The following is an 18,317-nucleotide window of genomic DNA, read 5'->3' as shown; positions in this document are numbered from 1 at the left end:
TTGAGAGCCACGTCGAGTAGTCCACTTCCCGTATGAAGCCTGCTTCTAGGAGGCCGGCCGTTTGCTTGGCCACCTCCTCTGCTCTTTCCGCCGACATCTTTCTCCTCCATTGAGCCACTGGTCGTGCTTCCGTCCTGACGGCTAGGTGATGCGAAATGATTTGTGGATCAATGCCCGGCATGTCGGCTGGCGTCCATGCGAACAGGTCCTTGTTGGCCCTTATCATTTCGATCAAAGGCTCCTTCAACTCATGTGGGAGGTTCTTGTTAATGAATGTAAACTTTTCCCCTTCGTCACCGATGCTAAATTTCTCCAGGTCCCCTTCTGGCTCCGGCCTCGGGTTGTCTTCTACTCTGGCATCGAGGTCGGCTAGGAATACGCCAGATGCTTCCTTGGACTTTTTTCTGAGGGAAAGGCTGGCGTTGTCGCAAGCGACCACCGTCTCGAGGTCCCCTCTTATGGTCCCTACGGATCCATCATCGGTGACAAACTTCATAACTAGCAGCTTGGTGTTGATTATGCCTTCAACATCGTTGATTGTTTTTCTTCCCAAGATGATGTTGTAGGCTGTGGAGTCTCGGAGGATCACGAACTCGGCCATCGCCGATCTTCGGCCTTGCTTCTGGCCTACCGAGATCGGCAGGGAAATGACCCCGTCTGGTTTGATGAAGTGGTCGCCTAACCCGATAACCCCGTGCTGGTGAGTCATCAGGTCGGCATCCTTCAGCCCCAGTGCGTCGAACACGTTGCGGAACATGATGTTTGAATCAGCTCCTGTGTCGACAAGGATCCGTTTGACGAGGCCGGTTCCCACCCTGGCCGTTATGACCATGGGGGGTTTTCCGGGGCGTCGCTGAACCATTGGTCTTCTGGGCCGAAGGAAATGGACGGAGGTCTCTTGGTACTTTGCACCGGTGGGGATGAGATCGCCAGAACCTTGGCGTCTTTCTTGTGAGCCGACCGGGATTTTGGTGCAGCGTTTTTTGCCGTTACCACGTTTATCACAGTGAGGCCATGGTCTCTGTCTTCGGGCTCCTGTCGCCGCTTGGCCGAGCGTGTCTTGCCTTCCTCGTCTTGATCACGATAACGCCTTCTCGGCTCCCTGATGAGATGGGAGAACGCTGTTAGCTTTCCTTCCCTTATCGCCTGTTCTAGTGCATCCTTCAGGTCGAAACAGTCCTGTGTTTGATGGCCATACCCCTTATGGTAATCACAATAAAGGTTCTTGTTTCCACCCGTACGGTCCTTAAGTGGTCGGGGCTTCGGAAGAATTCCCTTCTCAGCTATTTGTTGATAGACTTCCACAATGGGGAGGGTGAGTGGAGTGTAGTTAGTAAATTTCCCCACTCGAGGGAACGGCCTAGGTGCTTTGTTTGATGTCTCCTCCCTAGCCTTTTCTTTTGCTCTCTCACCGTCGCCACCGGACTGCCGAGCCTGGCCGTAACCGGACTGCCGCTTATTGGCAGCCACGACTCGGCTGACTTCCTCGTCGTTTATGTACTCCTTAGCCACCATCTGGATTTCATGCATTGTCCAAACCGGCTTCGTGGTAAGGTGTTTTCGGAAATTCTCGTTGAGGAGGCCGTTTGTCAGGCAGAGACTGGCCACCGAGTCGGTCAAGCCGTCAATCTCCAAGCATTCGTCGTTGAACCGATCTAAGTACCTCCTGGTCGGCTCTCCCTGTCTCTGGGTTACCCCGAGAAGGTTGATAGGATGCTTGGCCTTTGCTATCCGCGTTGTAAATTGAGCCAGGAAGGCGCGGCTGATGTCTGAGAAATTGTAGATGGAACCTTGAGGGAGGCCGTTAAACCATCTGATCGCTGGTCCTGCTAGGGTTACCGGGAAGGCGCGGCATCTTACTTCGTCGCCTACTCCCTCTAGATTCATCCTGGCTTCGAAGGCCGTGAGATGTTCTAGAGGGTCTTGAGTTCCGTCATACCTCATGTCCGTTGGTTTGTCGAAGTGTTTCGGCAACCGGACCTCGAGGATAGATCGGTGGAACGGGGTGACACCCATTATAACGGGTTGCCGTGTTCTCTCGGATCTCCCTTCCCGGTCCTCGTCACCTCTTGCCGTTCAGCGGGTTGGTCTGCCTCGGGAGTAGATGATCCTGTCGTTTCGTCTTCTTATTATGGGTGACTCCTCCCGCGTGCTCTCCGCTTCCGTCCGGGAAGCGGATGTACGCCGCTGGCGGCTTCGGTGAGAGTCTTCCTCCTCGCTCCCGGGAGATGGGGTAAAGCTGGGATCGGTAGACCGTCCATCCCGCTCCCGGTCGGCTAGCTGTCGCTCTAAGTTCTGGACTCTGTGGCGTAGCTCCTGCATTATTATGGCGCTATCGCCACCCGTTCCCCCGAAGGGTCGTGTCCTCGTGTGTTGTTGGGGGACCTCCGCCGCCCCCTCAGTGAAGCGACAGAGGCCGCCCCCTCCGCTCCGGCTGCTCGAGCTTGGTCACCGGGACCCAGCACGACTTCCATTTAGGCAGGAGTCCCCACAGACGGCGCCAATGTTCGTTGGTCGGGTATCGAACAGGTCGGGTGGACAGATACAGGGGTGGAGATGCCTTAGCCTGGGTCGCACTGTTCGCGGGTCGTCGAGTAGCCGAGCACTTGTCTTGGAGAGATGGTGAGGGGGGGTGCCACCTGCAAAGACACTCCGACGCTCAAGTCAGCAATGTGCAGGCGGGCAGAATAAAGGGTTGAAAGGATACGGCATACCTCGGGGGAAGAGCCAATCTTCCCCTTATATACATGTCAATAGTGGGCCCCGCATGAGGTCAGGCCCATATTCCCAAGGACGCTGCCCTGCAGCCGTGTGTGGGTCGTACAGAACGCGTGTCCGGGTCGGTTGGGGAGCATGCAGCCGGGTCGGGTAGAACTTGGGTCGGGTCGACCCGTGTGGACCTTGGGCCGGGCCGTAACATACTCTAATAATTATATTCAATTAATTGATATACATAATATTAAATTATATGATACTTAAATATCTAATCAAATCAATTAATTGATATAATTAATCTATTATAATAAATTATATTTAATGTTAAAAAAAATAAATCAGAAAATACTTTTAAAAATATGCCATGTCAACTTTATCATTAAGTGCAAAAACTCGATTTTTATATAATAGAATAGATAGATTTATCATTCGGTAACTTCATTAACAATTTTTATTTAAATACTGACCAAACATGTTTATGAAAATTTATCAATTTAGTTATTAAGTTATATTGAAAATATAGTTTATGTAATTGAAAAAATGAACTAAATTAATAGATTTTGATAAATATATATAGTTAAAATCTAATTATTTATGTCAAATATTATGTATGTTGTTAATTAATATTTTTATTATTAATCGTTGACGAAAATTGTTAATGAAATCACTGAAGGGCAAATATATGATTAATTTGTAATCTTTAAAGGATCAATTTGATGGAAAAAATCTTTTAGGGATGAATTTAAAGAATGTCCCGCCTTTGTTTTCAGGGATTAATTTGACTATTAACTCAATTAAACTTAGGTTTAATTACTCTGTTGGTCCTATAATTTTGCAAAATTTTCAATTAGGTCCCTATACTTTTTTTCTTTTTAATTGGGTCTCTGCACTATTTTTTTTTTAATTGAGTCTCCACAGAATTTAAAGAATGTCTCGCCTTTCAGGGACTAATTTGACTATTAACTCAATTAAACTTAGGTTTAATTACTCTGTTGGTCTCTATAATTTTTTGAAATTTTTAATTAGATCCCTATACTTTTTTTCCTTTTAATTGGGTCTCTGCACTAAGTTTTTTTTCAATTGAGTCTCTACACCATTTTTTCCCTTTTATTTGAGTTCTTGTACCAATTTTTTTTAGATGGGTCCCTATACAATTAAGGAAATTACTACTAAGAGGGACCTAATTGAAAAAAAAATGGTACAAGAACCCAATTAAAAAGAAAAAAATATAAGAACTTAATTAAAAATTTTATGAAATTATAGAGACCAACAGAATAATTAAACCTTAAATTTAATCATTCATGTAAATTATATCTATTTAAATTTCAAATTAAAATTTTTATAATTCAAAATTTTAAGTTAAGTGAAAAAAATTAAATTAACTGAGCGAATTAAATGGGTTAATCTGTTTAAGTCCGCTTCATTTATAAGCCATAATTTTTTAACTCGAAGCATAATTTTTTTAGAATTGAAGAGAGTTAAACTCATTTAGAATTTCTTTATCTGTAAATCCATATTAATATTAGTTTTTTACACAAGTCTCTTAAAACAATTGTATTGCTGTTATGTTTATTTTATTTTGTTGATTCAAACAACCTAATAAATCTTTTTTCAATATTTTATATTAATTTAAATGTTACAATGTAATATACACTTTATATTTTGACTCTACAATAAATTTAAAATTTATATTATTATGATAAAAAATTATAATATAATATAATTGTTATTACATAAGTACTTATTCAATAAAATATCATAATAAATTAGAATTTATATTTATACAAAATATAATTTTTACATTCATAAATATAAATACATATGGCAAACAAAATTAAAAAAAAAGTGATATGCATAGCATCAGTTAATATGATCCAAAAATAAGTGATGTCCAACAGCATTTTGATTTAAGAGATGAAACCCACACAATATTTCAATAACAAAATAATAGCCCAACAATGATAAGCCCATCCATGATATTTCTTTCCACCAGCTTAGCTTCAATATGGAACTATATAAACGAGCCCTGCAAACACTGCAAGCTGCTCAGAAAGATGATCAAGTTGTCCCCCCAATTATTAGCATAGATCCACATGTCATTTTTGTATTCAACTAAAGAGAATATCTGTATATATACATCTGTATCTTATAATTGTCCAAGAAAGAAAGGGAGAAGAGGAAAACGGGAAAGGGAGATCCAGAGGGAGGAAGGGCGTTGCCACCACGCCTCGCCGCCGCACCACCACGCCTCATTGTCGAACCCATCCCGCTGCTGCCACCAACGCCAACGAAGAGAGATGGCTCGCGAGTGAGAAGGTCATGGGCTTGGGGCCGTCGTCCAGTCGCTGCTGTCACGCCAATAACCGCCACTGTTCCGTCATCGCCGTCAACGGGGCTTCTCCAGGAGAGAGGAGACGCACGAGAAGGGAGCCAGAATCGTGGCCAGTCACTGTCGAAGCTTCCATAGTCGCCGCGTTTCACTGCGGTTGAGGGTGTCTCCACCACCAAACCTTGGTCGATGATACTGCTGCTGCACGCGAGAGGAAGAAGAGCGATGAGCCAGAACACAACTGAGGGAGAGAAAGGGGATCGTCGTCGCCGCCGGAATTCTTAGGTGCCGCCGTCGTTCTTGTTTGTCATTAGAGAAAGCAAGCTGCCACCACCATATTTCAACTTGGCCAGTAGCATCCTCCTTGTTCTGATTTCAATTTACTCAATTTTGAAACCGTAAACCCTTTCGCCCTTGTTCTGTTTTAAATTTTGTTCCCTGTTATGTTCCTATTTTAATCATGGTAGCATGTATCTCTAATTTAATTCAACCCCTTTCTTCACCTGTTTGTCTACTGTAATCATCTGGAATACTGGCATTAGTGCTATTACGGATCTGCTAGAGTTGCTGTCGGTGAGTCCGATGCTGCTTCTTTATTTCTGGAGTGATCTTTTTCTTGATTATGGTTTATTTACATGTGTTTTTTTTGTCACTGTTATGCTTGTTCTGAGTCGATTATGGTATATACCTTGTTTTGAAATCCCCAAGGCAGTAATTGTTTTTATTTCCTATCCAATTTGGATCCCCTATTTTGCTACAACTATGGTTACCGTTGTGAGACTTAACGCAGCTGCTGTCCTGATTGTGTTAAAATGCAAGGCTGCTGCTATCTCAGTTGAACTTGTTGAGTGGTTAGTAGTGATCTAGCCAGCTGTCTCGCCGTAATTTTGCCTCCGGTTTCTTTTAATTGCAACATCGAAATAGGGGCCTTTTCAGAAAATCATATTTTATGAATTGAAATTATTATATATGGATATTGACGTGAGAAAATGAATCTTTCAGTGATTATATAAGTCTTATGTAATTGTTGGTTATCTTGGATGAATATGAATGCTTGATTGGCAGGGTTATTATTCAGTTTTGTGAAATGGACTGTTCTTGAAATGCTTCCTTAAAGTTATTTTATAAAAGCTTTGAAATCGAGTTGATTTGAGTTTGAATTGGTGCTCTTGAAATCTGATAATGATGCACTTTTGGAAACAATTTGATTTTGAAATGATTTAATTTGGAACCCGATAAAGAGAGTTGCGGAATGGTTTGGTTGGGACCCGGAAAGGGTGGCAAAGTCCATATTTTTGGGGAGGTGCTGCCGAAATTTCTGTGAAACTCCAAGAATTCTATTCGAAATGTTATTTGGAGAGTCATGAGTCTAAGACTTGTACTATTTTACTTGAACTATTTACAAAGGTGATGAATTGTGTTTCGAAATGAATTATATTGAAAAGAGAACTATGATTCATCTTTGTTTCTTAAGAAAAGTATTTTTACTTTTGGATACAAGACATTTAGGAGAAACTTGTGTCGTAAGCTGTTTTAAAGGTGAAAAGGATTTATGTCTTTGAAATTAACTTGAGGAGTTCAATTGGAGGAGTTTCAGTGGTTTTGAAATAATCTAAATCTTGATTGATAAACCTTATTGTTATGACATTTTGGGAAAAGTTTAAAGTATTCTTTAAAGTTCTGGTTTAGAAAACTAAAATAATTTCCGAGCCGGTGGAAACGTTTCAGATTTTTAACATGGGGTTGAAATTGGTTTTAGTTTAAGTAGAAGAAAGGATTTTTAAAATGTAGTTGGAGTAACTGATTACACGACTCTGTTTGGTTTAAATTCTATTCTTATTCTTATTTATTCAAATCAAGAAAATTAAGGTTTTACAGAATTTTAAACGAATTTGAGGAAATGAGTTATGTTATTCTCCTCTAAAGTCTTGACGCTCTGTCGAGGAACTTTTGTTACCAAATCCGTTTTAGAAGGAATGATTTTGAATCTCTCGTAAAAAGGCTTTTGATTTGGTGTGGTTCCTGAAATGGTTGGAAATATGTTATGGAGAGTGGCCTTATTTTAAAAATGGAAATTTACTTTTGAGGAAAAGTGGCTTATGAGTCTGAAATGATTTGAGGAGTGGAAATTTTAAAGTCAAGGCTGGAAAGAATTGATTTTTTATTTTAAAGTAAAGTGAATTGAGAAAAAGTGATTTATGACTTGAATGATGATTTTATGAGTTTGATGATGTTGGATGGTGGACGTGCTATTATGTTATGAGCTGGAACGGCTGTATATGATAATGAATTATGGTTGATTGTGGAATATGTTAGGAGCCGGATGGCTGAGTATGAATAATGGATGATTATTGATTTGATAAAGTGATTGTTGCACTTCCAATTATTTGAGGTACGAGTTTTTCTGGGTAAAAGCAGTGCCTAGCCACCACGTGCTCCAGGTTGAGACTCGATACTCTGCTGACCTATATCGTAAGTGTGGCCGGACACTATGAAAGTTCTGGATGAGCTCGCCCTCGTGGATAAACACCAGTGTGGGTGTTGTATGACTATGATTATGATTGTGAATAACTCGAGTTGGGGATGCACGACAGAGGGACAAGCTAGCTACCAGGACGTATCGGGTTGGCTTTATAACTGACAGATGAGACTCATCAGCCACTAGGACAGGCATTCATCATATGCATCTATGTGACATTGTTTGGGTGTGCATATTGTACTTGGTTTGCCTATGTGATTAATTGTATTTAATTGCTAATTGCTCTACTTGAAGTAGCTGCTTGATTGTGCTTGAACCTTTTGCTTGTGTTTGTGACTGAAAAGTTGGTTGTATCGTGGTGGATTTGCTGTTGTTTGGATTTTTGGGTCTAGGGTCGTAGTTGATTATGAGATGGGCCGAAGTTTGTGTTTGGTTTTGTGTTTTTAGTTTAGAAAAGTATGAAAAACTAAATTGGTTTAGTATAAACTTAATGAACCTATGTTTGGAACAACTTCGTCATTCATACTGTCAAAGAAAAACTTTCAGAAAGGCTTTTGGTTTATTTTATTGAGGAATTAACAGTTTTTTCTTTTGGAAAGGATTTTGGATTTTTGTATAAACCTTTGGTTTTGAAAAGATGCATAAGACGGTTATTAATCACTGTAACGGTTTTATCTTCACGTACCCTATTATAGTAATTCTCAAAAACCCTCTACTGAGAACCCTTTCGAGAACGATGTTCTGACTCCCCTACAAGTGTTTCCTTTTCAGCATATGGACGAGGAAGTCACGAAGAGTTTATTCTATTTTTTCGTTTTTATGATGTATTGTTTTAGTATTTATGTTTCCCTCGCCTTTAACTTTGCAAGTCCTGTAAGAGGGATAGGATTTTGATATGAGATGCTTGTAATTAATAATAAGTATTTATAAGTATTCTTTGTGAGTATTGTAAGCTGTATTGTATGTGTGGATGCATGTTACTTATCAAAAAGTATTTTGGAGCAGTAATACGGTTTAAAGTTTAACAGGCTCATATTTATGTATTAAATATTTTGAGAGTCGTCGTAACGCCAGAACTATCAGAGTCGCGCAGCCGGAAGCGTAAGTTTTGATAGTTAGGGTGTTACATCAGAGGCTTAAAAGTATTTTTAAATTGTCAAAGTCAAAAATGTCTGTGAGACAAAAGGTCAAGGACCTATTTGTCATTTTCTTTTTAATTTATGTTATGTATATAACCATAGTTATATAAATTTTGAAATTTAATTTTGTTTGTTAAATTTTAATAATTAATAAGAGTGGGTAGAAGCAGGGGGATATTTGCGAAAACATATTAGGATTTAGATTTTTACTACCCGCAATTAAAAGCGAACATATTTTATATTGGTTATTAATGGATAAGACGGGATCGGAACTCGATATGACAAAAATCCTCTCCATTGCCACCCTTACTTAAACATCGTTATTCAAGACAAAAAGAAAAGGTAATTAATAAGGACTTTTTTAGTGCAGAAGTTCTGAAAATCAGACCGTCCGATTGGACCAGTTAAACAGCAATGCGGTTTGGTTTAGTTAGAAATCACATATTCCGAAAATCATTCACAAATCGCTAAATCGGTCGAGAACTGGTCGGTTGAATCGAATCGAGACCCGGTCGGTTCAACAAAAACGTCGTCATCTAATGTTAGGGGAAAAAAAGCGTTCAGCCAGGTTCTTCTTCTACTCTCAACAAGGTTTTAGTCATCACTCCCCATCCCAAAAACACAACCCTAGGTTGTAGCGGTCTCGCCCACCGCCGTAAGGAGTGCGCCACCGTTCGTTGCATTCAGACCTTCAGGGACCACAGTGTGCTCGTTCGTTCGTCTGCGCTTCTCCGTCATTGAACAATCGATGCGTCACTGCATCTTCCTCAAGCTCGGCATCAGTGGTCTTCGTCTTCCTCGAGCTCACCGTGGGTGGTCTTCGTCAGTGGTCGTCGTGGTCGAAGCCTCCAACAGTCTAACCTACCTTCTCTTCGCTTGCTCAGCCGCACTTCTTTTGTCGTCCATCGTTCTACTTGTCCTCTGGTCTCCGTGTCTGTGTTCTTCTGTTCATCTGCTCATGATGAAGGCAATGGGTTTATTTTTATTTTTAATTTTTCGTTAATTCGTAGTTCTGATTAGAACATTGGGTTTTTTGGAATTCTTCTAGTGCTACTCATATTGAAATATGAATCATTGGATGATTAGCTTTGTTTTGGATTGAATGATTACTGATTAGTTAATTCATTTAGCCTTTGTTTTCATTCTTTGTATTGTTCTATGTGTTTTTGTTTTGAATGATTAGCTCTGCTTACTACTGCTGTGCTGCATTCTGTTTCGTTACTTTTTTTTGTGTTATGCTGAAAAATTGTGCTGAAATTGTTATGAAAGCCTGAAACCATGATAATTTTTGTTAATTTTTGAAAAAATTTGTTAGTACTGTGTAACTTTTTATTGTGTTATTGTGATTTTATTATTGGTATTGTTGCTGTGTAAGTTTTAACTGTTCTTGTTGGTGGTCTTGCTCTATTTTAATTTTTAATTAGTGTTGATGTCTTATAATTTGCTATAATTTGTTAATTTTCATATAATTTGTTAATTCTTCTTGAGTTGATGGTTAACTTATTTTAATTCTTGAATAAAGTATTATTTGTGTCCCCAATGTTTGGAATAAGTTTTAAAATTGTCTCTAATGTTTAAATGATCTTATTTAAGTCCCTAACGTTTTAAAATTGGTTCAATGTTGTCCTTTCATTAGAAATTTGTTAACAGAATTGACGGTGAGACAAAATTAAAACGATTTTAAAATGTTAGGGACTTAAATAGGACAAAAATGTTGGCGACAAAAACGATACATAAAAATAAATTTTAATTTTATCCTTCAATAATATCAATTTTTTGCAGTACATAGTTATTCAATTATTTTTTAATCACATCTAACTAAATTACACTTAATCATATTACTTTTATTCTAAATAAATTTATTTTTTTTATAATTTTACTCTTTTTACTCATCATGAAATATTTGTAGAATGACTAGTATATAAACTTGCAGAAAATAAAAAATAATGTATATACAATAAAGTATAAATTATGTATTTTATCTCTAATGTATCTAAATTTTTTAATGTTTAATTTAGTTAAACCTTATTTTTAATAATTTTAATCTTTTTTTCAATAATTTCAATTTTTTATGACAAATAATTACTTAATTTTTTTTTAATTTTGCTCTTAATAAAAAATAAATTCATTTAGAAAAAAATAATGTGATTAAGAATAAATTAAAAAATAATTGAATAATTATCTACCGTAAAAATTTGATATTATTGAAAAATAAAATTAAAAATAAAGTTTAACTAAATTAAACATTAAAGAATTTCGATACATTAGAGACAAAGGGTACAATTTATACTTTATTGTATATGTAGCATTTTTTTCTTTTACTCAAGTTTATGTACTAGTCATTTTACAAACATTTCATGATGAGTAAAAATCTTTAAGAGTAAAATTATAAAAAAAATAAATTTATTTAGAATGAAAGTAATGTAATTAAGTGTAATTTACTTAGATGTGAGTAAAAGATAATTGAATAAATATGTACTGTAAAAAAGTGATATTATTGAAAGATAAAATTAAAATTTATTTCCATGTATCATTTTTATCCCCAACGTTTTCATCCTATTTAAGTCCTTAACGTTTCAAAATCGTCTCAATTTTATCCTTCCGTCAATTCTGTTAACAGATTCCTAATGGTAGGACAGCATTGAGCCAATTTTAAAACGTTAGGAACTTAAATAGAACAATTTAAACATTAGAGATAATTTAAAAACTTACCCCAAATATTAAAGACAAAAACGATACCTTACTCTTAATTTTTTTGTTATGTTTGTCCTTGTGGTACAACTTCTTCTTATTTGAAGGCTTTTTTTTTTCTAGATAAGCCGGCATTTGACTTAGATGAACTTATGTTGTTTTTAGGTTTAATTATTCTATTGGTCTTATGGTTTTGCGAAATTTTCAATTAGGTCCCTATACTTTTTTTTCTTTTTAATTGAATCCTTGCACCAAAAATTTTTTTAATTGGGTCCCTACATTTTTTTTTCTTTTATTTAGGTCCCTATACCAATTTTTTTTAGTTGGGTCCCTATAAAATTAAACCAATTACTACTAAGAAGGACTTAATTGAAAAAAATTAGTGCAGGAACTCAATTAAAAAGAAAAAAAGTATAGGGACAATTGAAAATTTCACAAAATTATAAAGACCAATAGAATAATTAAACTTTGTTTTTATGTATGAAAAATATTTAATTATTTTTTAATTTTAAATCATTCAATTCTTCTATTAGGTATTATGCCTCTAACTTCATTTTATTGTCATTCATGGGTGGTTAATTGAACTCTTAATTCATTTTATTGCCTCTAATTCATTTGTCTTAGTTTAAAGTGGATATATGAGTTTTTAAATATACTGATATGGTGAAAAAATTTTATTTTTATTTTTATCTTATTTTTCTATATAAAGCATGAGTATCATGCGGTTATGTAATAATAATTTAATTTTAGTCATCAAATATATACATCATGGTACTTGGATGTGTTTTTTGGAAAGGTCATCAGTTTTTTGGCTGACCCTTTTAATACTTTAAAACTTTATTTATCTAAATTTTGACAAATGTTACACTATTTATTTGAGTTTTGATAGATACTATACTATATTTTTATATATTAAAAATTGAATAATATTTTTATATATATATTTTTTTAAGGTAGTTATTTATAATTTAGTTATTATTTTATTATAAAATAATTTTTAATTAAACTACGGGTGAATCCGTTAGACCAATAATTAATCGATTTGGTTTTCAGAACTGCCATAGACTCAGAAACCCTTTTCAAATTTTCATATTGGTGTACTCTCTACAATCTTGCTATATCTACATTTTTTTATAGTATATACTCTTTTAACGTTAATATTTTTCAACAATTAATATTTTTATAGGGATGACTTTGGTGTATTAATAAAGTTATTGAAATTTGCTTCTACCGAAGAAAATGGGAAAGCTTCCAATGTTTTTGGTGAACGGTGAGCACTAAATAATGGACTTCAACATTTTAGTCCAGAGCAAGTCTTTATTCTTCTTTAAGGTCTTTTCTATTGGGCTCTAGTTGCAACTTGTGTTGTTGCCCAACTACATTTTTTTCATTGTGACATTACAATTTTGCTTAAATAGATTGCAGCAAGAGATATGGATTGACAAATTGAAGTTATCATCATGACTTCGGACCCAAAAAAACACACAAAAAATATCATCATGACTCGGATTCTAATATGAAACTACTTTTTTTAAAAAAGATTTTTTTAAATAAATAAAATAAATATTTTAATTATCGAAATAAATAATTTGGAGTTCTTTTTACCAAAATACATAGTTTCTTTTGTCTCGTAAATGAGATAAGGCCAAATAAAAATGAAACGTATATATCATTTACAGTGTAAATGAGATACGTGTTATCTAATTTCATTTACACTGTAAACGAGATAAGAGAGTAATTATGATGCTTACACTGTAAATGAGATACGTTAAGACAAATTTCTAACAGCTATAAAAAGATGTTCAACCCTTTGTATTCTTCACAAACATTCACTAGTTCTTTTCTACCTATTCCTTCCGAAAACAAGCTAAAATGTCTAGTAGTAGTGGATATTTGGTTGTAAGTGTGTATCCGAATTTTCGTATGAGAAATAGTGATAATGGGGTGACATTTGAGGGTGAGAATACCATTCTGTTACGTACCCGGCGGCCAGTAAGTTCATTGTCAGAATTGAAGAATTTGATATTGGGTAGCGTCGGTGGTAGCGGGAGTAAAGAGATCGAAAGGGTGGGGTATAGGTTGCTAGGACCGATGGAAAATTGAGTTTTTCAATTTTGTCTGTTTTGGGTCCATAGCGACGAGCATGTGCGCCCTAATGTTTGACATCCATGGGAGAATTATGGCGGAACAAGTGATGAAGCTTTCTGCGGAAGTTGGCAATGTCGGTGGTGGTGGATCTGGGTCGTCAGACTTCGTCCAGGATGACCCAGCAAGTGGATATTTGGTTGTAACTGTGTATCCGAATTTTCGTATGAGAAATAGTGATAATGGGGTGACATTTGAGGGTGAGAATCCCATTCTGTTACGTACCCGGCGGCCAGTAAGTTCATTGTCAGAATTGAAGAATTTGATATTGGGTAGCGTCAGTGGTAGCGGGAGTAAAGAGATCGAAAGGGTGGGGTATATGTTGCTAGGACCGATGGAAAATTGAGTTTTTCAATTTTGTCTGTTTTGGGTCCATGGCGACGAGCATGTGCGCCCTGATGTTTGACATCCATGGGAGAATTATGGCGGAGCAAGTGATGAAGCTTTCTGCGGAAGTTGGCAATGTCGGTGGTGGTGGATCTGGGTCGTTAGACTTCGTCCAGGATGACCCACCTCTCAAACCACCACCGATTCATGTTGCTAGTCCAGTGGAAGACATGAATGTCGACGGTGAGGACTCCGACAAGTGTCTGACACGGCAAGCTAGTCTATACCAATTCCAATACTCCCCCGTCGGCCGATAGTTGAAGCACGGCTGAATGGATATGCAGTGTTCCTCCCCAAACCGAGCCCTCCACTGGTCGTACCACTCACGAAATTTGGTAGGTCACTAGACGTCTTCGCCACTGCCCACGTAGTCAAGGAACTTGTCGACATTGACCGGGTCCCCAGACATTAGCTTCTCGCCATTGAACTGGCGCTTCACACGATCGGGATGGTAGAATTCCACTATATTGAAGAAAACGAGGGGAACAATAGACATCCATGTCCCCCACTCTGCCTCTTCCTTCAGACATAGCGGGCATATATCTTGCAGTTCAGGGTCGGCGTACGGCATCCGCGTGAACTACAACGGCCACATTGAAAGAGGTGTGAGTGACAGTTGCTATAAAAGTTGGACTAATCTATGCAATTTAACCAAATAAAAGGGTACATGGCTTACCTCGTCCCAAAGTAACTGATCCAACTCCCGATGCCATCATTGGACCCTCTGCTCGTGCTGGTTCCTGCTTTGTTGTGTTATGCCGATCAACCTGTGGACATTTGCAAGATTAACCACCATTCAGTTAATCTGTCTTAATATTGTTATGCGAAAAACGAAGAATAGTAAAATCAAACTAAAAGTTACCTCGCAACCATAAGGTACATGTAAATCTGTTGCTCAGGTGGACACCACTTAGGGAACCTCTGGTATATCCAAGATACCAATAGAGGAGTGCATCCGACGATGTCTGTAACACCCTAACTACCAAAGTTTACGCTTCCAGCTGCGCAACTCTGATAGCTCGGACATTACGATGACAGTTATACTATTTAATACTAAAATATGAGCCTGTTTAAAACTTTAAACCGCGATACCACTCCTCTAAATTACTTTGCCATACAACGTACATCCATACATACCATACAACTTACAAAAACTCATAAAGAGTACATCCATGTATATACATACATACATATATATATAATATTACAAGCATGAACCAATACAATTCCTATCCCTCTTACAAAATATACCAAGATAAAGGCGAGGGTACAATGAATAATAATCTAAAGCAATAAAGAGCATCACAACAACAATTAAATAAGCTCTTTGTAACTTCTGCGCCCATATCCTGAAAGGGGAAAAATGTAGGGGGTGAGAACATCATCCTCGAAAGGGTTCTCAGTAGAGGATTTTTGGGAATTACTGAAATAGGATACATGAAGATAAACCGTACTAGTGATTAATAACCGTCTTATGCCTCTTTTCAAAAATAACGGTTTTCAATAAAAGTAAAGTCGAAAATCTTTTCTAAAAGAGGAACCGTTCAATTCTCAAAACTCAAAAGCCTTTCAAAAAGGTTTAACCATGCTGAACTAAATTAGCATTTCATACTTTTCCAAAATCAGAAACACAAAACCGAAACCAATCATCGGTCCATCTTATTTCAACCACGGCCCTAGGCCCAAACAATCCAACCACAACCAATCCACCACAATCCAACAGAGTTCCAGATGCAAACACAAACAAATAGTTATTGCAAGTAGAACAATTAGCAGATAATCACATAGGCAAACCAAGTACAATATGCACATCCAAACAATGTCACATAGATGCATATGATGCATGCCTGTCCCTAGTGGCTGATGATATCATCTGTCGGTTATATAGCCAACCCGACACGTCCTGGTAGCTAACCATGGACAGAAACACCCATCGCGGAGCAAGTAAGTTTGAGCTACAACCCCATTGCTACTACCCGCTCAACCCAGAGCCAGTGGAATAACCACTACTGCGGCTACTACCCAGGCGGGTGTTTAAAAGCTCAACCTGGAGTGAGTGGAATCACCACTACTACCGCTACTACCCAGGCGTCACAGTCTCTAACCTGGAGCAAGTGGGACGAACCTCAACCCCTTGCTACTACCCAGGTATCTCAAGCATATATTCATTTAGTCTCAGCCATGGATCAACATCCATCTCAGCCATTCGGCTTAAATTCGTAACTCATAGTCAGCCATACGGCCCATAATTCATTCGGCAATCAGCCATAAATCAATATCATACACAGCCATTCCGGATCACGGTTCAATCCAAAACCAGCCAATATTCATAATCATACACAACCATTCCGGCCCATAACAAAATAGCACTTCTACCATTCAACATCATCAAATTCATAAAACCGGCATTTAAGCCATAAATCACTTTTCTCAAGCCATTTCACTTTGAAATCAAATTTCAACTCTTTTTAGCCTTGGCTTTAAAGATCTCATTTCTCAAATCATCTCAGGCTCATAAGCCAAATTTACTCAAAGTGAGTTCTCTTTTTAAAACAAAGCCACTATCGTCATTCTCTTTCCAAAACTTCTAAAACCATGGTAAGTTAAGGATTTATTTCAAAGTATTCAAAATCACCCATCCAACAATGGGACTTTATAACCAAAAGTTTTCCGGCAGAGTCCCAAGTCTTTAGGGGAGAATAACATAACTCATTCCGCCAAATTCATTTAAAATCATTAAAACCTTGGCTTTCCGATTTGAGTAATAAAATAGGATCTAAGCCAAACCAAGTCACGTAATCATTTACTTCTTTCAAAGCCGTTTCCTTTACTTAGGCAAAACCAACTTCAACCCCCATGATAAATTCTAGAACATTTCAACTGTTCAAAATTGTTTTAGTCTTACAAGAATTCAAAATTCAAAGAGTACTTAAAACATTTCTCAAAACATTTCAAGATGAGACTTGTCAATAAGCATTCAGGTTCTTTCAAAGTCATTGAAACTTCTTTAATTGAAACCCCCAAGTCAAATTCAAAGGCATAAATCCTTTTCACATTCAAACAGCTTTAAAACACAAATTTCATCTAAATAACCTTCTCCTGAAAGAGACACAGGGCCTTTCTTAAGAAGCAAGACTAAATCACAATTTCCTCTTTAATAACTCATTTCAAAAGCACGAATCATATTTTTCTTGATAATTCAAATAAAATAGTTGAAGTCTTTAACTCATCATTTTTCCAGACAATATTTCAATAAAGACTCAGATTTTATAGAAATTTCGGCAGCACCTCCCCTAAAACTTGGACTTTGCCACCCGGTTCGGGTCCCAACTAAACCGTTTCTCATTCCTTTTCAACAACTCAAAACCAGAAATCAATTCAAAAACAAGTTAAAGCCAACAGTCGCCTCAGTGGCATATCTCAAGGAAACTATTTCAAAATCAACTCAATATCAACCGATTTAACTCATTTCCAATCAGCCAAACCAACATCCATAAACATTCGAGTCAATCAAATAATACATAAGGCCGATACAATCACCAAATACACATTTTCTTACATCAGTATCCATATGTAATAATTCTAACATATAAAAATATATATTTGGAAAGCGCCCCTACCTTAAAATGCAATTCCATAATCCAAATGCCTCATAAGTTCCTTTTTTGTCCTCAACTCGAAATCACCGGCAACCTAAACCTCGACTCTGCTTGTTTCTCTCAAAATCAGAAACAGCTACAAGCGGCATAAGCAAACCGGATTTTAACTCCTAACACATTAATACCGCAAGACCTTAATATACATAACAAGACATTAACGCAGAGGTTTCGAAACGTAAAATACTCACTAAATTAACAAGTCAAAACAGCCGCAACTCCATATCAACCCGGCAGCGGCGATGAAAGACTCCGCCAACCACGACTGCACAACAACGTCAAGATAAAAACCTAGGAATAGAAAGGAATGAAGACCAGATGCAGGGACCTTTACCGGCATTGGTTTTTCCGGCAACTGAGCTGCATTCTCTGGCAGCAGAGGCGATGGAGCAGCTCGAAACGGCCAACAGCAATGGCGGATGAAGCCCCATCAGTGACCGGCCACGATTCTGGCTCCCTCTTTGTGCGTCCCCTCTCTCCCGACGAAACCCCATTAACAGTGTCGACCTCCACAATCGGCGAGCTCAGCCACGCGGCGGCACCGGCAACCCCGTGATGGCTCCCTCTCGCGTCTCATCTCCCTCAGCGCGCGAGTTCAGTGACGGCGCTACAGCCCCTGCCGAGCTCCGTTTGCCATCTGAAGAACGCCTCTCTTCCTGATATCCTGCAGCAGATCCGGCCGAGATGGCTCCACCGACGGCGCCAGGAGGTGCGAGGCTGACAGCGGCGCGACGAGGCTGGTTCCATGGTGCTGCAGCTCAGGAACGGTGACTCGC

At 38.0% G+C, this 18,317-nt stretch overlaps 1 protein-coding gene across 1 annotated transcript; it reads right to left on the bottom strand.

Moving 5' to 3' along the window:
* Nucleotides 1–822: 822 nt before the first annotated feature.
* Nucleotides 823–2,016, bottom strand: LOC107480240 (uncharacterized). Its single transcript, XM_016100389.1, has one exon. The coding sequence runs from the start codon at nucleotides 2,014–2,016 to the stop codon at nucleotides 823–825; it is 1,194 nt and encodes a 397-aa protein (XP_015955875.1).
* Between the last annotated feature and the right edge of the window lie 16,301 nt (nucleotides 2,017–18,317).

The sequence above is a fragment of the Arachis duranensis genome, chromosome 3 (assembly GCF_000817695.3).
Source record: "Arachis duranensis cultivar V14167 chromosome 3, aradu.V14167.gnm2.J7QH, whole genome shotgun sequence".
Taxonomy (NCBI): domain Eukaryota; kingdom Viridiplantae; phylum Streptophyta; class Magnoliopsida; order Fabales; family Fabaceae; genus Arachis; species Arachis duranensis.
The sequence above is the reverse complement of the archived record's forward strand: the minus strand, read 5'-3'. Positions and strand labels throughout refer to the sequence as shown.

Coding starts and splice junctions, on each gene's coding strand:
- LOC107480240 (XM_016100389.1), bottom strand. CDS start 2,016: ATGGGTGTCACCCCGTTCCACCGATCTATCCTCGAGGTCCGGTTGCCG.